This window comes from Pantherophis guttatus, chromosome 2 (genome assembly GCF_059756535.1).
Source record: "Pantherophis guttatus breed Tessera chromosome 2, ASM5975653v1, whole genome shotgun sequence".
Taxonomy (NCBI): Eukaryota; Metazoa; Chordata; class Lepidosauria; order Squamata; family Colubridae; genus Pantherophis; species Pantherophis guttatus.
The window spans coordinates 288,924,828-288,948,283 of NC_142064.1; the positions used below are offsets into that span (position 1 = coordinate 288,924,828).

Below are 23,456 nucleotides of genomic sequence, written 5' to 3' on the forward strand. Positions count from 1 at the left end.
CTGTGGAGATGGAGAAAAATTCTCTCTGGAGGATTTGATCTCGTTTCTCTCAAGAACAGCCACTCTAAAGTCTCAGCAGAGATTGGAGAAGGCCTCAAAATGGGCCAACTCCTGTCAGAAACGGACTGGCTGTCAGAAGACGAGGATCAGGAACCTCTTGGAAACCCAGCTTGTGTCTCGCAATTGAAGGGGAGTTAGATGGGATACAGGCAGGAAGGCCACAATGAGGAAAATGATTGTTTTTTTTATTGATTTGTCTTTTATTTCTTTAATTCAATACATACAGGTGCCTTTCCCAAATTATTCACTCAGCCTCCCAGCGAAGGGAGGACCAGAAAGACCAGACAACCCTCCAGCCTCTTCTGATGAAAGAAAAGAAAGATTGCCTTCCACTGAGCCAATAGGGAAGCACCTGAAGTTCCCTTTTCTTGGCGGAGAATGCCCCTTGGTGGATTTGGTGCAAAGTGCCAGGATTCTAGAAAGGACGGGAAAGAGGAGCCCGTCTGAGGGAGAGGGCAGGGATGATGGGCATGGGAGTAGGGGAAAAGTAGCCTCTCAATGGCTCCCTGTCACAGTCACCCTGCACAAAGAGAAAAAAGACCAGTTCCAAAATGAAGGAAAAGCTGAAACCCATGGATATTCCAGAAATTTTACCTCATAATCAGGTTCTTTAGTTGAGAAATGAAGAGGGGAAATGGTGTTTCATCTCTGACTGGAGAAAATGTGGAATTGCAAAATGAAGACAGGAAGATTGTAAAAAAGGAATATAAATCTAAACTATGATGGGGAATTTTTTTTTTACATAAGGATTGTGTAGGAAATTCAAGAGATGTGACTAGGAAGCCTAAGCCCTTTGGAGAATTTAAGGCAGGGATATATCAATAAACCATAAATGAAAAGAGAAAATGAAGATTCGAGCACATTTGGTATCGACACACAAAGACACATAGTAAATGAAAAAAAGAATTTAAAATGATAGAAAAAGCGGTTAAAATCAATTTAAAAAGAATGGAGGAAACCTTTGGGGTTTTTTGTATCTATTTCTTTTTTTCTGCGGTTTGACACAGAAAGTTTAATAAAGTTTAATAATCCATATTTTGAAAAATAGCTTCAACCCATCAGGAGCTGAAATATGCACACACACCCAGGGTGTCCAAACACTTTAGTGTGTTAGTAATGCAATGAAAAGAAACAGAATTTTATGCATGTTTAGCTAGTAACCACACCACCGATAAATAATTTTGTTTAAGTTAGCGTTATACCGTTTCCTAGATTCTGGCACACCGTAAAGACAAAAATATGGCACTAATGGTGGAAAAATATCTTTTGCCCCATGCAGTTTGTTCATTTTGGCCCCTTCTTTGAAAGATGAATTGTTCACCCTGAAGCTTTTTGCACACACTCTGCATTGACACCTGTCATTATTCCATCACAACAGGTCTTGGACCAAAAAAGATTCCCTACTTCTGCATTCATATTGACTGACTCAGATCTTAAATTTGACACAGCAGACAGAAGTTGGATTAGTGCCCTCTGAGATTGGCTGGTGTACGGATGTTCCCATTTCATTGAGTAATGTCTGCAACAAAACAATCAAACTCAGAGAGCACCAAGGATCCCTCATGAGCTACACGTTCTCATTTATTGGCAGTTTGGATTATTTTTGGTAACTTCACATTCCAAAGAAAACTCCCATTCGCATTTCTGCGTGTTTCATCAGAAAGGACTGAAGTTGTTTTTTGAACTAGTTCTTAATTTCACGTGACCAGTGGTGGGTTGCCTCGTTTGGACCGGTTCGCAAGAACCGGTAGTAAAACCAGTGGGAGGACCTGCCCACCGCCCCGGATGTCATCATCAGCAATCTGTGCATGTGCATGATCCTGTTGCGAACCGGTGGTAAAGGTAAGTAGAACCCACCCCTGCACGTGACTTCATTGATTTTCAAAGGTCTTCCTTTTGATTGATCATTTGCAATATTAGCACACTGGAGTGGTTTTCATTCTGATTCCCTGGAATACGCCTAATTAGGGAGGGGGGGGATTCAGAAACATCATTCGTTGACATTGTAACTTCAAATGTTTGCATAAAAATTATTGTAAATCAATGACTAACTTGATTGACCAGTAGGCTGCCTAGCTATGGGAACTTAATATGCTGCCAGATCCCTGTAAGTGATACTGTCATTCAGTTGGGAGAAGAGGGGGGTTGGATTCAATTTATTAGCATTGCCTGTATCAACAGATATTTTACAATACAACCTATATCCTGGCGCCAAAGCACCCTGAGATCCCCTTAACTTTGGGGAATATTTATGATGTCCATGTGGGTTATTTCACTTTAAAGGATAATGGAGGATAACGATGGGAATACATGCTTATCCGATTCTCAGGGCATCTGGAAAACATCTTCACACTTGTGTATTGGCTAAAATTTGCATTCTGGCTAAAGGGAGGGGTTTCTACGGCTTTGAATCCATTGCTGTCACTTCTGCTTAATAAAAGGTTCCTTTTGAAATACTCCATTTCAAGAGTTTTTACTTTCTTAAATTGGAAGGAGAGGCAGTCCTTACAAAAGCATCCACAATTCCCTACCACTGCTTTCTCTTAATAAAACTACTTGTCAGGGTTCCGCGTAATGCTGCCAACCAATTCAAGATTCTTGAGGCCTTGACTTCCTCAAAAATCCAGTTTATTGGGTACATCATATAGGCACGGTCAAAGGTCAAACCAACATTGAATAATTCCCGCATTTTTGGTATAAGTAAAGAATGGATACTGTCTACCCCCCTCGTATCACAGGTCATATTAGCTAACCGAGCCGATTTCCAGGGTAATAATTTAAGAGTTGACCAGCTGCTATGATGAGATAATGATGCAGTGATGCACTGATGTAACGAGTCAGCAAGGTTTTTGGCTGTTATCACTTTAAGAGCCTGTATAAGAAGTGGCCGAGTGTATCTGTCTCTCCCACCCCCATACTCCACCCACCCACCATGTGCATCCAACTCACCTCCATGCATGCGCACGCGACCCCCACCCCCATTTTGGGCCTAGTGGTGCGTGGTGGAGCTGAGCTGGGCAACAGCTCGCGTGCCCGCAGGGAGGGCTCTGTCTGTGAGATGTGGCACGCATGCCATAGGTTCGCTATCACGTGTATATAATCTTTTGTAGATAAAACCACTATTTCTAACAAACCTCTGTTGGCTGTTATTGCTCCTGGATTGTCTCACGTAGTAAAGCTGGGCACACTTTGACAGGTTGTGGGCCCAGTCCAGAGAAGCCCAGAGTGACTAGAAAGATCAGAGGGAAGAGAAACCCAGTTGGAGCTTGCTCCAGAATCAGAGGGGCTGTGTATCATGGCTTGTTAATGCTTTTAATGAAAACAAGCAACATGGCTTCTGTTAGTGTAATGCGAGGTTTTGTGGTGTCTTGGCTGAATGAGACAAACTACCTCTCCTGGTGTTAAAGATGGAAATGTACCTGCGAGAGGAGGAATTGCGGATGATAGTTACTGATCCACCTTCTCCCCTATTAAAGATTATCTCAAAGATTATCTCTTTGAACAAAGGTCTTTCCACACTCCATGCATTTCTATGTCTTCTCCCCTGTGTGGATCTTTTTATGGGAAGCAAGATACCTGCATTGAGCAAAAATATTTCCACACTCCATGCATTTATATGGTTTCTCTCCTGTGTGTATCATTTTATGTCTTCTGAGTCCACTGCTATGAAAAAAGGTCTTTTCACATTCCATGCATTTAAATGGCTTCTCTCGTGTGGATTTTTTTGTGGCAACTAAGATTACTGCTCTGAGCAAAGGTCTTTCCACACTCAATGCATTTATACGGATTCTCCCGTGTGGGTCTTTTTGTGGCTTCCAAGTCCACTGCTCTGAGCAAAGGTCTTTCCACAGTCCATGCATTTATATGGTTTCTCTCCTGTGTGGATCTTTTTGTGGATAGTAAGTTCAAAGCTATCAGCAAAGGTTTTCCCACACTCCATGCATTTATATGGTTTCTCCCCTGTGTGGATTCTCCTATGGCGAATAAGATGACCTCTTTGAGCAAAAGTCTTTTCACACTCCATGCATTTATATGGCTTTTCTCCTGTGTGGATCATCTTATGGGAAATAAGAGTACTTCTTTGAGCAAAGGTCTTTCCACACTCCATGCATTTATATGGTTTCTCTCCTGTGTGGATCTGTTTGTGGATAGTAAGTTCATAGCTATCAGCAAAGGTTTTCCCACACGCCATGCATTTATATGGTTTCTCCCCTGTGTGGATCCTCTTATGGCGAATAAGATGACCTCTTTGAGCAAAAGTCTTTCCACACTCCATGCATTTAAATGGCTTTTCCCCTGTGTGGATTATTTTGTGGATAGTAAGTCTACTGCGACGAGCAAAGGTCTTTCCACACTCCATGCATTTAAATGGCTTCTCCAATGTGTGGATCATCTTATGGGAAAAAAGAGCACTTCTTTGAGCAAAGGTCTTTCCACACTCCATGCATTTATATGGTTTCTCTCCTGTGTGGATTATTTTGTGGTTTCTGAGTCCACTGCTATGAGCAAAGGTCTTTCCACATTCCGTGCATTTAAATGGCTTCTCCCCTGTGTGGATCTTTTTGTGGGAAATAAGATTAGGTCTTCGAGTAAAGGTCTTTCCACACTCCATGCATTTATATGGTTTCTCCCCCGTGTGGATCCTCTTATGGCGAATAAGATGACCTCTTTGAGCAAAGGTCTTTCCACATTCCATGCATTTAAATGGCTTTTCCCCTGTGTGGATCATCTTATGGGAAGTAAGATTACCGCTCAGAGCAAAGGCCTTTCCACACTCAATACATTTATATGGTTTCTCTCCTGTATGGAGCTTTTTGTGGCAACTAAGTCCACTGCTCTGAGCAAAGGTCTTTCCACATTCCATGCATTTATATGGTTTCTCTCCCATGTGTCTCCATTTATGGATTGTAAATTCTTTGCTACAAGGAAAGGTTTTCCCACACTGCATGCATTTATACGGTTTGTCCCTTATGTGGATCCTTTCATGGGAAGTAAGATGCCCGCTTGTTCTAAAACATTTGCCACAATCCAAACATTTATAGGGCTTCTCTTTTGTGTCAATCACTTTTTGAGATGTAAGGAACTTATATGGTTTCTCTTGTTGGGCAGGAAAGTCTTGCATCGGCGCATCAGTGGAAGATGAGCTTTCCTGATTCCAATTCTTTGACTGGTTTCGCTCATGGCTTTCAAATTCCATTCTGATTACTTGGAACAGTTCCCAGGAATCTTGATTCTCCTGCCCGTTATTACCTTCAAAGCAAAAGAGAAATGAAAATGATAACAAGGTGAGAGAAAAAGATCAAACTGTAGAAAGTCAAGAGAATTTCCTTCACAGTTTCTCCAAAATTCCATTAGGTTGTATGTTTGCATGCTTACAGTGGTGTGATATAGTACATGATGATTTCTATATTCATGAGTCATGAAAGCTTTGAAAATATCTAGAAAACATCTGTTTCTTTACCATTATCTATATATATGCAAATTTCACTCAAAATCAGTTTTAAGTTAAGGAATAATCAAGGGAAACATCCAAGGAGAAATTAGCAGAAACCTCAAGATTTATTGGGGTGGGTTAATTTCAGCAGAGACCTGTGAGAACTGAAACAATTTTGAAACAAGCTCCTTCTTCCAAGTGTACCTTGGCGCAGCTGCTCCACAGTGTCTGTCTGGTGGGTGGGACCCCGGCTCAGAGCCATTTGTTGATTCCAGTGATGAGACTTTGGAGCGAAATCCCTTGTTTGAAGCGTCCCATTGGATTGTAAACACTCTTCGTGCTGAGACTGGAAAGAATGCGAGGCTTCAAGAATGGCTATTTTGCTGCCCAAAGTCTCATCGGTTGGCAAGCGCTTTTTGGCCGGATCTGGTACAGGCTTTATTTCGCAGAGAATGTAGGCCTAAACTACTTTCGTGTGAGATCAGTAGTGCAAGATATCAGTCTACTGATCTCACATGATCTCGCACTGCAGTACTTTAAGCCTGTGTTCCTTATGAACTGAGGACTGCACAAGATCCAGGGCAAAAGTCTCTGAAAATGAAGAGGCTTTCCCTCTGTTTGCAAACTATTTTGTCCAAGCCTTAGTTAGCAGAGAACAGAGGCCTAAAGTAGTATAGTGCGAGATCACGTGAGATCAGTAGCATGCGATTTTGTGCTACTGATCTCGCGTATCTTATTACTTTTGGCAACTTATTTCTGCAAATGAACCAAAGAAGGCAAAGGAACAGATGACTCGCTACATCATTGTAAGGTAAGTCCTGGCAGGACTGATGAATGATTTTTTAATTAAAAAAACCTAACTATTATCTATCTCCTTGAACTCTCTGATTGGGGACTAGAAAACTTACCAAGAGAGACCACATTCCTATGGTTTTCAAGCATGACTTCCGAATGCAGCGCTTTTTGGTCAGAATCCAGCTGAGACCATTCCTCTTCAGAGAAATACACAGCCACCTCTTTGAAGGACACAAGACTCTCCTGAACATGGAAAAAAGAACAGAACAAGAGGACTCAGTAGATCTCTTCATCTTCATCAATGATTTAGACAGGAGGATAGAAGGGGAACTCATCAAATTTGCAGACAAGACCAAATTGACGGGAATACCAACACTCCAGAAGATAAGCTTGAGATATAGAAGGATTGACAGATTGGCCCCCATCTAAGAAAATGAAAAATGTTGAGAAATGTAAGATTCAACACTAGAAACTACAACAGGGATCTTGCAGTCCTATTGGACAGTCACTTAAACATGAAACAGCAGTGGGACTTCCAGTTTGGCGTCACGGCGAGACAGTCGGGGAATTAGCGGGCTCCGATGAGCCCCACGAAAACCCCGGCTGGCAAACCGCCGCTGATGGGTCTTCGCACCAGAACTGTCCTGTAGGGACAGGGAAGAAAGAGAGGCACCTCGGACGACCAAGAGGAACAGGCAAGTTCCTCGGAGGTCGGAGGGAATTCTCTGTGCATCAGTGGTGGTGGGCGGCAGCCATGGCGGCTGCCATGAAGCTGGGACAACCGGATCAAGTAATGTGCAGGAGGAAAGTGGAACGGAACAGAGTTTCTTGAAGCCGGGTGAATGACAGCCAACCCAGGCTTGTAACAACATCAAGGGAAACATCTTTTAATGATAAGACTCCTAGCGATAAAACAGCGGCTAAGGAGCACGGGGGCAAAGAAGATTTAGAAATGCAACTTTAAAGAGACAAAGATCCGATAGAAAATTGACTTCTGAATAAAACCAATTGGAAATGTTAAATACTGAGATATGGTCAAAGGATTGAAAAGAGTTTAAATTTGGACTGGACTTTAAAAAAGATTTGACATTTTTAAAATTAAAAAGAAAAAGAGAAACTAAGTAAGATTGTTATATAACTGAAACAAAACGGATACTTCTTAACAATTGGTAATTGTGGATTGCAGAGAGACACCTTCTGGATTAAAAAGGAATATTGTAACTTGGTTTCTGTTTTGGAAAATTGTGAACTTTACAGATAACAACCGTGAGAATATGTGGAGGAAGATTTCTTTGTTTGCAGGCGGCTTGATTTTGGGGGAAAGAAAGGGAAACCATAACAGAACTCTTATAACTGGTATAACGTCAACTTAAAAAGAATAAAATGGCGCAGGAATCAGAGAAGGAACAATTTGATGCATTTGGCTTGGAGTGGAAGCAAGAAAAATAATTAAAATGATACATGCAGGACAAAATTTGAGGATATTGAAACTGAAATGAAGTATACGCAAACGGACAAGAAAATGAAGAAACAAGACACAACAGCTGGAAATGAAGATAAAAACAATGTGATTAAATATGCATAAGATCTGCGTACCTTCCTTCGCGTGCTCAAGACGTTCTTATTTCATCAAGCTGGCCTGACCTAAGTTTTTTCCCCTTTTTAAATGGAAATTTTAAATTTGGTCTTAAATTATTGGGGTTTTAAATTTTCAGCCGAATTATTTAATTCGTTTTACTTTATTTTAAATTTTGTACTCATATGTTTTATTCTATGGCTGTTCACCGCCCTGAGTCCTTCGGGAGTAGGGCGGTATACAAATTGAAATAATAAATAAATAAATAATGTACAGGTGGATAGTAATAATAAAAAGGAGATTTTTTGGGGTTTTTTTTGAGAAGACAATGTGAATAACAATATTTATAAAGATGATTACGCTGGGATTAACAGTGAAAGAATGGGGGAAGATAGAAAAGTCCAGGACTCTGATTTATAAAATAACTATATTGAGATTAATAATGGTTAATAAATATTAGAAGAATATGTTACAGATATTTAAAATTGAAATATGGATGAAAACTATAATATATGAGAAATAGACTATGTTAAAAGAAAATACATTAATGGATACAATGAATCAATTATTATTATGATGTTATATACTACTTGAGAATAATGGATGACTTTAAAAAATTGAGATGTTTAAAGAGCTATAACAATTGTAACAATTTGAATATTTTAAATAATTTTACTAAGATTTAATGAACACTATATGAAGCAATCATAAATATGGGGAAGTATTAGAGAGGGAAATAAGATCTTGAAATATAAGTATGTTTGATTTCCATTGTTAATTGTGAGGATTTAGGTTAAGAATTGTGAAATGCATTATGAGTTATTAATTAAATTGAGATTCAAAGTGGATTAATAGAAGGGTAATTGTTTTGATTAAATAAATAAGAGTAAATTTTGTTTAAATGCTAATAGGGGAGATTGATGATTTATTAAGTATAGTTGATAGTGACTAAGATTAAAGGGGGGTTAATAGAAGGGTAAATGTTCTTTTTTCTTTAAGTAAATTTGAGTAAATTTTTTAAGATGGTATTAGTTGAGATAGGCGATTTAAGATTAAGAAATAAGCATTATGGCAAAATAAAATGTATAAAATTTTGTTAAAGATAAAAAGAAAAATTGTATAAATTGATGACCGGATCAGGACTCTGTTCCAAAAAGATGTAATTTGTGTGTTGAAAAATAAAAATAAAAAACTTTTTTGGGAAAAAAAAAACATGAGACAGCAGTATGCTACAGTTGCCAAAGAAAAAACCACCCAAAAGAATCATAGGATGCATTAAGAGGGATAGAATCAAGTGTCAGACCTGGAAGCCATCTTTTACTTTTGAGCATTCAGGCCTGCCACAAATTCTACTGTGGGAAATTGGAACAGGGGATTGTATTGAAAAAAGATGATATGTAGTCAAAATAACATTTTTTCCAGAAAGTGAAGGCCACTTTGCCCTGCAGCTGTGCTGAGAAGACTGGGGAGGTATCTTCTGTTCCGGAGGGTACCTGATTGGTTTGTGTGATGGACATGTGGGTAATGGGCAAGAAGTTGAACTTTCTTTTGGGTGACGAAAACCCGGAAGCTCTCAGATTTGGGTTTTCCCAGATGTGCCAATATGACATCTCTAATAAAAATTAGCTTTGAGGGAATTGTAGCCTCGGAGTTTAATTTCGTTGAGGGTGTTATTTGGAATCCTGACATTAAGATCACATGAAGTGTTAGTACCACTTTATAATGCCTTGGTAAGACCGAACCTGGAATATTGCATTCAGTATTGGTTGCTACAATGTAGAAAAGATCTTGAGACTCTAGAAAGAGTAGAGAAGACAAAAACAAAACAATTAGGGTCCTGGAGGGTAAAACATATAAAGAACGGTTGCTGGAACTGGGTATGTCTAGTTTAATGAAAAGAAGGACTAGCAATGATATGGTAGCAGTATTCCAATATCTCAGGGGCTGCCACAAAGAAGAGGAGGCCAACCTAGTCTCCAATACACCTGAAGTTGGGACAAGAAGCAATGGATGGAAACTAATCAAGGGGAGAACTAACCTACAACTAAAGAGAAATTTTCTGTCAGTGAGAACAATTAATGAGTGGAATGACTTGGCTCCAGAAGTTGTGGATGCTCCGACACTGGAGGTGTTTAAGAAGAAATTGGACACCCATTTATCTGAAATGTTTGATCTCCTAATTCAGGCACAAATCAGAAGATTGGAAATTATTTTATAGCCCAAAGTACCTATGTTCTACGTGGCCATTCTCTTTGGAATAGTCGGCTTTATTTTTTAATATGGCTTGGTTACTTTTATTGAACTAAAGTAGAACCTCTGGTCACCACCTTAATTTGTTCCGTAACTTCGGTCGCAACCCAATTTGGTGGTGACCGGAATTCCGTGAGACTCACATTAGCCTTGCACAATTCCAAGTCAAAGAATTAGAAAAAGTATGGGTCTCTAGCAGTTGCTCCCACAGTGATATGTTTACTCCTATTTCTTTTTTTTTTCAAAATAGTTTTTACTTTTTTCCAACATAAATCATAAAATATATCTCTATTTCTTGAAGGACTTGTAAAAACATACTTCTTGTAAACTCATAGTTGGAGGAGTACCTAGCAGAACCCAGTTAAACTGTGGTCTTTAAAAAGTGATCTGGCCGATGTCATTTTGAGGCTCCAGTGCTGCCACATTAGAGGAAGGGATAGGGAGGGGGGATTAGAGTTAGCTGAGGCGTGGTAGACATAATAAAATACCTTCTCCTGGGAACCAAGGACGTTCTCACATCTGTTCGAATGAAGGAGAAGTGATGACACCAGACCAGCGGAGCTTGCAGTGATTGGGCCATGTGACTGTTTTGGGCTGAGGGCAAAACATTTCCTAACAGAACCTGAGGGTAGAAATAACAGTGTCTCAGTTATAGTCTACAGAGGAAGTTAATCTGCCTGACAGCAACTTGAACCTACTATTATGCTGTCAATGTCGCGCAGGAACACAAAAATAATCCAGTCAGATGAAGGGAGAAAAACTGAAGGAGAACACACTCCGCATACCCACTTCACTTCCTGAAGAAAAGGAGAATACAAATCTAATATTTTTTTCCTTTCTTACTTGATTTGGAAGTTCAACCACTGTTTGAACTCCGTCATAAAAACCAGAAAATGTCATTCTTTATTTCTCTGTAAGTAATAAATAATTTCAAAATTCATATTTAACAAAATAAGAGGAGGTATATTACAGAAGAGAAGGTAAGACAGATGGCATGTCTCTGAGGAGGATCTTGGATTACCTCCTGAGGTGTTTTGAGTTGGATCTTCCCAAGGGATCCCCCTGAAAAATAGCTCCTGAGTGGGATTTGATGGATTCTTCTTTCCTTCAGGATCTCTGACTTCCGCTGTGCTGCACTTCAAATAGGAGGAAGGAAAAAAGAAGCAGAATTAATGTACATCACATGACATGAAGTGCATTCTTATATTCGGAATGCAACCTCAAAGCCCCCAATATCCACCAATGAGGTTGAGTGAGAAAACAATGGAACAATGTCCTACAAGAATAGGTGGGACATTGCCACATATTATGAATGTCCCAGAAGTATGGGAAGGAGGGGGTTAAGTATTCAAACACTCTCTATTCCCTTTTGTCTCTCACCTGCAACTCGACCTGCTTCTTCTGCTCCTCAGCCTGGCTCAGGAAGAAGCCTTCAGCCAGGGACACTGCCTGGGAGCTGGTCTCTGCTCCACACTCCTGCAACCAGTTGTTCATCTCTGGGGGCAGAAGGAAGAGGAGCTGCTCCAGTACAACCAGGTCCAGCATCTGGGCTTTGGTGTGCTTTTCTGGTCTCAGCCATCGCCTACAAAAATCATGGAGTCGGCTGCAAAGTCCACGGGGACCCTCAGCCTCCTGGTATTGGATGGAGGTCCAGGGCTGAACTTCTGAAGGGAGGATGGTTTCCTCCTCCAGGATCTTCTGCCCAGTCCTTGTCCAGAGCTTTCCACCCTTCCCAGGCTGAGCAACTGAAGGGCCTTTTCCGCTTCCCTCCTTTCCAAAAGGTTGTGTCTCCATCCTTTCTCTGTCCTGCAGAGCAACTGCAAATGGCTCCAAGGACTCTGGTGGGTCTCCAGATGCCTTTTCCTTCACGGGACCATTTCTGGGGCTGCAGGACTGATCCCCCCAAGGGATTCCGCTCTTTTTTTTCTGAAGAGAAACTTTTGGCTTGGAAAGATTTCAAATGGCTTCGAGTTTCTGTATCTGAAATGGAAAGAAAAATAAATACCAAGAATTAGACAGTAGAATTTAGCCATTGAACAACCTTCACCCAACCTGCCCGGAGCCCCAAGCGGGTCATCCAGGCGCAGGGTCGAGTCCCCCCACCCGCCTCAGCAGGTCCGGGAAAGATCGGGCCCTCGGGGAGCCTGGTGCAAATCCTGCCTCCTCCTCGCCCGGCTTCTCTCCTCTCCTGCTGGGCCTCCGCAAGGCCGACCCTCCCCTCCCCAAACTCGGGCTCTTCCCCGGACAAGGGTAAGGGAAGGGAGCCCCGTATCCCCCCCCCCCGCCTTCCTGGCATCCCTGCTTCCCCCTACATGGAGAGGGTATCTGGGGAGCATGGGGTAGAAGCTGGAGGAGGGCCGGGCGAGGGTCTCTCCCACCTCCGCCTCCCTTGACCCGGGAAGAGCCCCCAACTCGCCCAAGGAACGCCTGGATGTCCCCCCGGCCGACTCTCCGTGGGGCGTCCTAGAGAGGGAAGCCTTTGTGATGTCACTTTCTCCGCCGCCTCGTCTGGAAAGTCAGCTGTGACGCTCGCCCTCCAGTGGCCCAATGAGGAAGCGGCTGGAGTTCCCTTGTCTGGCAGAGGGCGCCCCCATGTGGATTCGGCGCAAAGTGCCAGGTTTCTAGAAAGAGCGGGAAAGAGGAGCGCGTCTGAGGGGAAGGGAGAGGGCAGGGATGATGGTCATGGGAGTAGGAGGAAAGGACCCTCTCAATGGCTCCGTGTCTGACACGGCGAACCTAAAGAGAAAAAAAAAAAGAAAAGCCAGTTCCAAAATGGAGGAAAACTTGAAACATCTGGATATTCCAGAAATTTTACCTCACAACGAGGCTCCTTAATTGAAAAATGAAGAGGGGAAAAGGGCGTTTTAGCTCTGCCTGGAGAAAAGGTGGAATTACAAAACTAAGAAAGGAAGATCGTGAAAAAGGAAGATAAAGCTAAACTATGATGAGGGGAAAACCATTTTTAAGTAGGGATTGAGTAGGAAATTCACCTCAACAAATCTGATTAGGAAGTTTAAGCCCTTTGGAGAATTTAAGGCAGGGATATATCATTAGACCATGAATATAAAGAGAAAAGGAAAAGATTCGATCACATTTGGAGTTGACAAGATAAGAGGTAAGCTACTGTGAGCGAAAAAAAAGAATTTAAAATGATGGGAAAAGTGGTTAAAATCCATTTAAAAAGAAGAGCGGTAACCTTTGATTTTTTCTTTATGTATCTAGTTTTTTTTTCCTGCAGTTTGACGCAGAAAGTTGAATAATCCATATTTGGAAAAACACCTTCAACCCATTAGGAGCTGAAATATGCACACAACTCCAGGCTCTCCAAACACTCTAGTGTGTTAGTAATTTTTATTGCAATGAATAGAAAGAGAATTTTATGCATGTTTAGCTAGTAACCACACAACTGATAAGTAATTTTAAGTTACTGTTATACCTTTTCCTAGATTCTGGCACACCATAAAGACAAAAATATGGCACTAATGGTGGAAAAGTGGTGCATTTTCTCAGCTGCTGTTCATTTTGGCCCCTTCTTTGAAAGATGAATTGTTCACCCTGAAGCTTTTTGCACACACTCTACAATGACATCTGTCATTATTCCATCACATCATAAGACATCTTTGACCAAAAAACACCTTCTGCATTCATACTGGTTGACTCAGATCTTAATTTTACAGAAGACAGAAGTTGGATGGAGGCATCCTTAGTGCCCTCCGAGGTTGATTGTTGCTCTGATGATGTTTTCTAGTTTGGGTAATGAAATGTCTGCCAGAAAAAAAATCAAGCTCAGCACAGGGACCTTTCATTTCAACCATAACCTACACATTTCCTCCTATATTGGCAGGTTGATTTATTTTTGGCATCTTCACATCCGAGACAAAGTTCCTATTCATATTTCTCTGTGTTTCATCAGGAAGGACTGAAGTAATTGTTTGAGCAATTCTTAATTTCATGTTATTTTGGTCTGCACTGATTTCTAAAGACCTTCCTTCTTGATTGATTGATCATTGATTGATCATTTGCAATGTTAGTGCACTGGAATGGTTTTCATTCTGATTCTCTGGATGATGCCTAATTTGGGAGGGAAAGAGGGAGGAAGGAAGGATCTTCGAATGGTTACTTAATAAACTATATGGGTTGGCCGGTAGGCTAGCTAGCTATGGGAGCGTAATATGCATTCACATTCCCCGAACACAGTTTTCATTTAATAAAACTACTTATCATGGTTCCAAGTAATGTTTCCAACCAATTCAAGACTCTGAGGCCTTGGCTTCCTCAAAAATCCAGTTTATTGGGTACATCATATCGGCACGGTCGAAGGTGAAACCAACATTGAATAATTCCCGCATTTTTGGTATAAATAAAGAATAGATACTGTCCACCCCCCTCATGTCACAGGTCACATTAGCCAACCAAGCAGATTGTCAGGGTAATAATTTAAGAGCTGACCAGCTGTTATTATGAGGCAATGATGCAGTAATGCAGGGGTGGGCAAATGTGGCTCTTTTACAACCTGTGGACTTCAACTCCCAGAATTCCTGAGAAAGCCAAGCTGTCTCAGGAATTCTGGGAGTTGAAGTCCACAGATTGTAAAAGAGCCACATTTGCCCACCCCTGCACTAATGTAATGAATCAGCAAGTTTTTTGGCTGTTATGACTTTAAGAGCCTGTATAATAAGAAGTGGCCCTGTTAGTGTGTATCTCTGTCTGTCCCAGTGTGTTCTTCCCAGCTCAATTTTTTGAGTTCTGCTTGTAGTATGTGTATATATACTGTATATAGTATATATTTATTTTTATTTATTTTATTTTATTTATTTTATTTTGATTTATATGCCACCCTTCTCCAGAGACTCAGGGCGGCTTACAGTGCATTAAGCAATAGCCTTCATACTTTTGTATATTTTATACAAAGTCAGCTTATTGCCCCCACAAACCAGGTCCTCATTTTACCTACCTTAGAAAGGATGGAAGGCTGAGTCAACCTTGAGTGATCATATCAGTGATGGCTAACCTTTTTGTCGTGTACGGAGAGCGCACACGCCGGCACCCATAATGCAATGTGCCCTCAAGCATGCACACACGATCCCCCCATGCTCCACCTACCCACCATGTACATACGACTCACCTCTATGCATGTGCACGCGACCCCACCCCCCACCCGTTTTGGGCCTAGTAGTGTTGCGCAGTGGAGCTGAGCTGCGCGACAGCTTGAGTGCCTGCAGGGAGGGCTCTGTCTACCAGCTGTGGCACATATGCCATAGGTATATAACCTTTTGTAGATAAAACCACTATTTCTAACAAACCTCTGTTGGCTGTTATTGCTCCTGGGTTGTCTCACGTAGTAAAGCTGGGCACACTTTGACAGGTTGTGGGCCCAGTCGAGAGAGAATCCCAGAGTGACTTGACATACCAGAGAGAAGAGAAACCCAGTGGGAGCTTGCTCCAGAATCAGAGGGGCTGTGTATCATGGCTTGTTAGTGCTTTTAATGAAAACAAGCAACATGGCTTCCGTTAGCTTAATGGGAGGTTTTGTGGTGTCTTGGCTGAATGAGACAAACTACCTCTCCTGGTGTGTAAAGATGGAAATGTACCTGCGAACGGAGGAATTGTGGATGCGTAGATGATAGTTACTGATCCACCTTCTCCCCTATTAAAGATTATCTCAAAGATTATCTCTTTGAGCAAGGGTCTTTCCACACTCCATATATTTCTATATCTTCTCCCCTGTGTGTTTCTTTTTATGGGAAGCAAGATACCTGCATTGAGCAAAAGTCTTTCCACACTCCATGCATTTATATGGTTTCTCTCCCGTGTGTATCGTTTTGTGTCTTCCGAGTCCACTGCTATGAGCAAAGGTCTTTCCACATTCTGTGCATTTAAATGGCTTCTCCCCTGTGTGGATCTTTTTGTGGCAACTAAGTCCACTGCTTTGAGCAAAGGTCTTTCCACACTCCACGCATTTATATGGTTTCTCTCCTATATGGATCATTTTATGGGAAATAAGATTACCTCTTTGAGCAAAGGTCTTTCCACACTCAATGCATTTATATGGCTTCTCTCCTGTATGTATTGTTTTGTGTCTTCCGAGTGCCCTGCTATGAACAAAGGTCTTTCCACACTCCATGCATTTATATGGTTTCTCCACTGTGTGGATCTTTTTGTGGCTTCCAAGTCCACTGCTCTGAGCAAAGGTTTTTCCACACTCAATGCATTTATATGGTTTCTCTCCTGTGTGGATCTTTTTGTGGATAGTAAGTTCATAACTACGAGTAAATGTTTTCCCACACTCCATGCATTTATATGGTTTCTCCCCTGTGTGGATCATTTTATGGGAAATAAGATTACGTTTTTGAACAAAGGTCTTTCCACACTCCATGCATTTATATGGCTTCTCCCCTGTGTGGATCATCTTATGGCAAATAAGATTACCTCTTTGAGCAAAGGTCTTTCCACACTCCATGCATTTATACGGCTTCTCCCCTGTATGGATCATCTTATGGGAAATAAGATTACCTCTTTGAGCAAAGGTCTTTCCACACTCCATGCATTTATATGGTTTCTCTCCTGTGTGGATCATTTTGTGGTTTCTGAGTCCACCGCTATGGGTAAAGGTTTTCCCACACTCCATACATTTATATGGTTTCTCTACTGAGTGGATAGTTTTATGGAAAATAAGATCACTATATCTTCTGAACCTGTTTCCACACACTCTGCATTCGTATAGTTTCTCCCCAGTATAAATCCTTTCATGGGAAGTAAGTTGCCCACTTGTTCTAAAACATTCTCCACATTCCAAATATTTATAAGGCTTCTCTTTCGCATCAATCACTTTTTGAGATGTAAGAAAGTTATTTCCAAGAGAAAGAATGAATGTCCCATTGTAGTTTTGTCTCTTGTGTCTTCTTATAGCATCTTCTCCTTTGTTTTGGGTTAAATAGTGTTCAACTACATGTAATTTAGCTTTGATTAGCTTCACACTTTTTTCAGTATATTTTTTCCTTACTTTCTCTTGTTGGGCAAGAAAGTCTTGCATCGGAGCATCGGTGGAAGATGAGCTTTCCTGATTCCAATTCTTTGACTGGTTTTTCTCATGGCTTTCAATTTCCATTCGAATTCCAAACTTCTCCATTCCATCTTTAGCATTGGTCACTTGGAACAATTTACATGAATCTTGATTCTCCTGACCATTGTTACCTTCAAAGCAAAAGAGAAATGTAAATGATTAGAGGTTAGAGAAAGGTTAGAGTAAAAGATCAAATTGTAGAAAATCAAGTGAATTTCCTTCTCAGTTTCTCCGAAATTCCATTACGTTGTATGTTTGCATGCTTACAGTGATGTGATATAGACATGATGACTTCTATATTCATGGGTTATGAATGCTTTGAAAATATCTAGAAAACATCTCTTTCTTTATAAATATCTCTATATATGCAAATCTCCTAACTCAAAACTAAGTTTTGAGTTAAGGAATAATTAGGGGAAATATCCAAGGAGGAGTTAGGAGAAAACTTTAAGATTTATTGGGTTGGGCTAATTTCAGCAGAGACCTGTGAGAACTGAAACAATTTTGAAACAAGCTCCTTCTTCCCTAGTATACCTTGGAGCAGCTGCTCCACAGCGTCTGTCTGGCAGGACCCGCATTCAGCTTGTTCCTTGATCTCAGCGTGAGATTTTGGAGCGAAATCCCTTGCTTGAAGCCTCCCATTGGCTTGTAAACACTCTTCGTGCTGAGACTGGAAAGGTTCAAGAATGGCTATTTTGCTGCCCCAAAGTCTCATCAGCTTTCAAGGGCTCTTTGGCTGGATCTGGTACAGGATTCAGTTCGCAGAGAACGGAGGCCTACACCACTTTAATGCAAGACCTCATGAGACCAATAGTGCAAGATCTCACACTGCAGTACTTTAGGCCTGTGTTCTTGTAAGAACTGAGGACTGCACAAGATATAACGCCAGTCTTTGAAAATGAAGAGGCCTTCCCTGTTTGCAAAGCGTTTTGTCCTAGTTCTTGTGCAGGCCTTGTTTGGCAGAGAATAGAGGCCTAAACAACTATAGTGCGAGATCTCGTGAGATTAGAAGTGTGAGATTTCCCACTTTTGATCTTGCTTATCTCTGCAAATGCACCAAAGTAGGTAAAGGAACCAATGGCTCACCACATCGTCGCAAGGTAAGACCCGGTGGGGTGGGAGTACAGGTAGGGCGAATGTTGTTGCAGCGCCTCTGCTGTCATTCATAACTGTGAATGATAGCTGTAGTGCTGCAACATTTGTAATTTCAGGACTGAATCTTAAGTACTTAGGAGTGGGCTAGGTCGTAACTTGGAATGGCACTTAGTGAACTGTCATAACTCAGGAATTACCTGTACCCTGGGATGCTTTGAGTCACGCTGCATGAGGCCTTTGTTCTTGAATTAGATTGGGAGAATGCTCTTCCATGGCATGAGCATGAAAATTCTGTTCTCACACAATTTGGGGAAGTTTCAGAGGACAAATGACAACCCATCCTTCTCACATGACCTCCAGAGGACACATAAAAGCACACCTCATTCTTTTTAGCCTCCACAGAGGTGGTGATACAGAAATGGAAAAATACAGATAAGAAATGGCACAGAAAGCATGTAAGCAAAGAGACATTGACTCTTTTCTTCCTTGGAATACGAGAAGGCCAGTTCCTTTCCTTCTCCATCATAAGAGATGATATCGGATTGGAGACTTTTTAAAAATAAAAAACTAACTAATCTGTCTTCTTGAACTCTCTGATTGGGGACTAGAAAACGCTTACCCAGAGAGACCACATTCCTGTGGTTTTCAAGCATGACTTCCGAATGAAGGGCTTTTTGGTCAGAATCCAGCTGAGACCATTCCTCCTCAGAGAAATACACAGCCACCTCCTCGAAGGACACAAGACTCTCCTGAACACAGAAAAAAGAACAGAACAGGAGGATTCACACAATCTGTTCATCTTCATCAATGATTTAGACAAGAGGATAGAAGGGGAATTCATCAAATTTGCAGACAAGACCAAATTGACAGGAATACCAACACTCTAGAAGATAAGGTCAAGATATAGAAGGATTGACAGATTGGGCCCCATTTAACAAAATGAAAAACGGTGAGAAATGTAGGGTTCTACATTTAGGGGAAAAAAACCAAATGCATGGGCATGGAATAAGTGATACTTGGCTCAACAGTAGAAAGTGCAACAGGGATCTTGGGATCCCCTTGGGATCAAGTGGACAATCACTTAAACATGAGTCAGCAGTATGCTACAGTTGCCAAAAAAAGACCCAATACAATCATAGACTGCATTAAGAGACTGATAGAATCAAAATCACATGAAGAGTTAGTACCACTTTACAGTAGTGGCCAAAATTGTGGAAACCTTTTGGGAAAAGTATTTTCTGAAACTAGCTAATAACACCACTTTTTTGGGAGTAGTACCATAAAATTATATATCAATGGAAAGATAATTTAATCAGGAATATAATGCAACTTTTATGAAGGATTTGCTATTAGAAAAGCAGTTACAGTATAAAGAAGAAAAGTGAAACACTTAGAAAAAATGAGATATACAAAAATTATCACCATAGAAAAAACAAGATATAGAAAAATTATCATCATGTCAGTTAATACTTAATTGGGTAACCTTTAGCATGAATTGCAGCCTTACAACGTCTTCCCATGGAGTGAACCAAGTTTTTTAGTTCTGCAGCTGTTATAAAGTGAAACAAAGATTGACTGAATGATTCCTTCTATTAATAGGGTTTTATTGCTGGGTCACTTCTGACTAACAAATTTCTTTAGTTGGCTGCATAGATTTTCAATTGGGTTAAGGTCTGGACTATTCTCAGGCCATTCCAGCAGTGGAATATGATTATGGTTTATGGAATATGGTTACTGAAAAAAAAGTGGTGTTGTTAGCCATCAAACCTCAAAAATACACTTTTCCGAAAAGATTTCCACAATTTTGGCCACTACTGTATAATGCCTTGGTAAGACCATACTTAGAATATTGCATCCAGTTGTAGTTGCCACAATGTAAAAAAGATCTTGAGAATCTAGAAAGAGTACAGAGAAGAGCAACCAAAATGATTAGGATCCTGGAGGCTAAAACATATAAAGAACGGTTGTTGGAATTGGGTATGTCTAGTTTAATGAAAAGAAGGAATAGGAATAACATGGTAGCAGTGTTTCAAGATCTCAGGGGATGCCACAAAGAAGAGGAGGCCAACCTATTCTCCAAAGCACCTGAAGGTGAGACAATTGAAGCAATTGATGGAAACTAATCAAGGAGAGAACTAATCTACAATTAAAGAGAAATTTCCTGACAGCGAAAACAATTAATTAGTAGAATGAGTTGCTTCCAGAAGTGGTGGATACTCCAACACTGAAGATGTTTATGAAGAAATATTATAGGGCTTCTGTGAGAAGGGGGCTGGACTAGAAGATCTCTAAGATCCTTACCAACTCTGTTATTCTGTTCCATTGTTCCCAAATTCCCAAAGCAAGATATGCAGCGAGTTAAATGGCTGTGCGTCACACAAGTCCTCATTTTAGGTGAGAAAATGGGCAAATCTGAAAATATTTGGAGAAGTTTTATCAAGTTGATGGATTCTGCAAAACATTCAGTGCCTTTCTGGATCAACTGATTTATTGCTCTATCGATTGATCTAGTAGTCTGAGCCATTGCCTGAATGGAAGAAAACAAAAGAGAAAATTCCCTAGGAAAGTCATTTCTCAGCCTTTGCAAAGCAGGAATATTTGATCTCCTAATCCAGGCAGAAATCAGAGGATTGGAAATTATTTTGTAGCCAAAGTACCTTGATTCTATGTGGCCATTTTCTTTGGATTTTAATAGTCTGCTTTATTTTTTAATATGATTTGCTTATTTTTGAACTACAGGTTATGAACAAGGCTTTTTAAAAATGATAATACAGCCATGTGAGAATTTAGTTATTTTCTAATAACTTTTCCCTTTCTTACTTGATTTGGAGGTTCAACCGCTGTTTGATCTCTGCCAGAAAAACCAGAAAACTTCATGCTTTTTTTCTCTGTAAAGAATAAATAATTTCAAAATGCATATTTAACAAAATAGGAGGAAGTATTCTATAGAAGAGGAGAGAGCAAAAGTAAGACAGCTGGGTAATTGGACGATCTTTAATTACCTCCTGAGGTGTCCCTAGTTGGATCTTCCCAAGGGATCCTCCTGAAAAATAGGTCTTGAGGGGGATTTGATGGATTCTTCTTTCCCTCAGGATCTCTGATCTCCACAGTGCAGCACTTCAAATAGGAGGAAGGAAAAACGAAGCAGAATTAATGTACACCACACGAAATAAATGGATTCTTATATTCGGAACACAACCTCAAAGTCCCCAATATCCACTAGTGATGTCTGTTTGTTTGATTGTTTATTTGTCAAGCATATATAAAATAACAGATAAAAGTATGTAAATGTAAATAACGATCCTGCTAACAAAAGTTAATTGTGAATATTTAAAAATAAAGAGAAGAAGCGGGAGGATAAAAACTAAGAGTAAAGACAAAGTTGATGCAAAAAGTTGTAAAATTGTATATATCTGTTGTAAGTAGTGTATTTTAACGTCTGATGTGTGTGTTTTTTTGTTTTTGGTTTTTGTATCGACTTCTTTTTCTATTCTGTGTTTGGTTTTAAAAAGTAAAATACTCAATAAAAAATATTTTATTAGAGAAGTAGAAATATGAGTTGTATACATGAAAAGGATACGAATAACAAGGGACATTAGGGAAGGGACGGTAGGCACGATGGTGCGCTTATGTATGCCCCTTACAGACCTCTCAGGAATGGGTTGAGGTCAACAGAAGACAGTCAAAGGTTAAAATTTTCAGGGTTTTGGGAATAAAATGGAACAATGCCCTAAAAGAATTGGTAGGACATTGCCACATATGAATTTCAGAGAAGTTTGGGAAGGAGGGGTGAACTATTCAAACAGATTCTCTATTCTCTATTGAACTCTTACCTGCAACTCGACTTGCTCCTTCTGTTCCTCCACCTGGCTCAGAAGGAAGCCTTCCACCAGGGCCACCGCCTGGGAGCTGGTCTCTGCTCCATACTCCCGCACCCAGCTCTCCATCTCTGGGGGCAGAAGAGCCAGGAACTGCTCCAGAACCACCAGGTCCAGCATCTGAGCTTTGGTGTGCTTTTCTGGTCGCAGCCATCGCCTGCAAAAGCCATGGAGTCGGCTGCAAAGTCCTCGGGGACCCTCAGCCTCCTGGTATTGGATGAAATTCCAGGGCTGAACTTCTGAAGGGAGGATGGTTTCCTCCTCCAGGATCTCCTGCCCAGTCCTTGTCCAGAGCTTCCCCCCCTTCCCAGGCTGAGCAGCTGAAGGGCCTTTTCCGCTTCCCTCCTTTCCAAAAGGTTGTGTCTCCATCCTTTCTCTGTCCTGCAGAGCAGCTCCAAATGGCTCCAAGGACTCTGGTGGGTCTCCAGATGCCTTTTGCTTCACGGAACCATTTCTGGTGCTACAGGACTGATCCCTCCAAGGGATTCCGCTCTTTTTTTTCCCAAGAGAAAATTTTAACTTGCAAAGATTTCAAATGGCTTCGAGTTTCTGTATCTGAGATGGGAAGAAAAACAAATAGCAAGAATTAGAAAGTGGAATTCAGCCACTGAACAACCTTCACCCAACCTGCCCTGCCCGGAGCCCCAAGCGGCTCATCCAAGCGCAGGGTCCAGGTCCTCCCGAGCAGGGCCTGGAAGGAGGCAGCTGGAGAGGCCGCCCCGCTTCACTCCCCCTCCGGAGACAGGATGGAGCCCTCGGGGAGCCTGGTGCGAATCCTGCCTCCTGGCCCGGCTTCTCTCCCCTCCTGCTGAGCCTCCGCAAGGCCGACCCTCCCCTCCCCCCACTCGGGCTCTTCGCATGGAGAGGGCGGCTGGGGAGCATGGGATCTAGGGTTGAAGCCGGAAGAGGGCTGGGCTGGGTCTCTCCCTCCTCCGTTTCCCTTTGCCCAGGAAGAGCCCCCAACTCACCCGAGGAACTTCTGGATGTCCCCCCGCCAGACTCTACCGCAGGCTCTCCCCCAAGGATTAAGGAGAACGAGTGCAGCGTCCTAGAGCGGCAAGCGTTTGAGATGTCACCCCCATCGCCGCCTCCTCTGGAAAGGCAGCTGTGACGTGACGTTAACTTCTCCTAGCCGAGGGCGCCCCCTGGTGGATTTGGCGCAAAGTGCCAGGATTGTAGAAAGGGCGGGAAACAGGAGCGCGCCTGAGGAGAACGGAGAGGGCAGGGATGATGGCCATGGGAGTAGGGGGAAAGCCTCTCACAATTCCTCCCTGCCCAAGAAAAGCTTTGTGGTCTCCAGATCCA

General features: G+C 41.6%; 1 protein-coding gene across 1 annotated transcript; it reads right to left on the bottom strand.

Moving 5' to 3' along the window:
• Positions 1-3,442: 3,442 nt before the first annotated feature.
• Positions 3,443-23,257, bottom strand: LOC117662547 (uncharacterized). The gene is given in 14 exon segments (XM_087885389.1): positions 3,443-3,771; positions 3,773-3,847; positions 3,849-5,310; positions 6,403-6,532; positions 10,604-10,737; positions 11,137-11,251; positions 11,496-12,067; positions 12,649-12,736; positions 15,829-17,309; positions 18,893-19,022; positions 21,094-21,161; positions 21,276-21,390; positions 22,107-22,706; positions 23,120-23,257. Coding segments are annotated over 13 exon segments (4,965 nt in total). The 5' UTR covers positions 22,521-22,706; positions 23,120-23,257; the 3' UTR covers positions 3,443-3,590.
• Between the last annotated feature and the right edge of the window lie 199 nt (positions 23,258-23,456).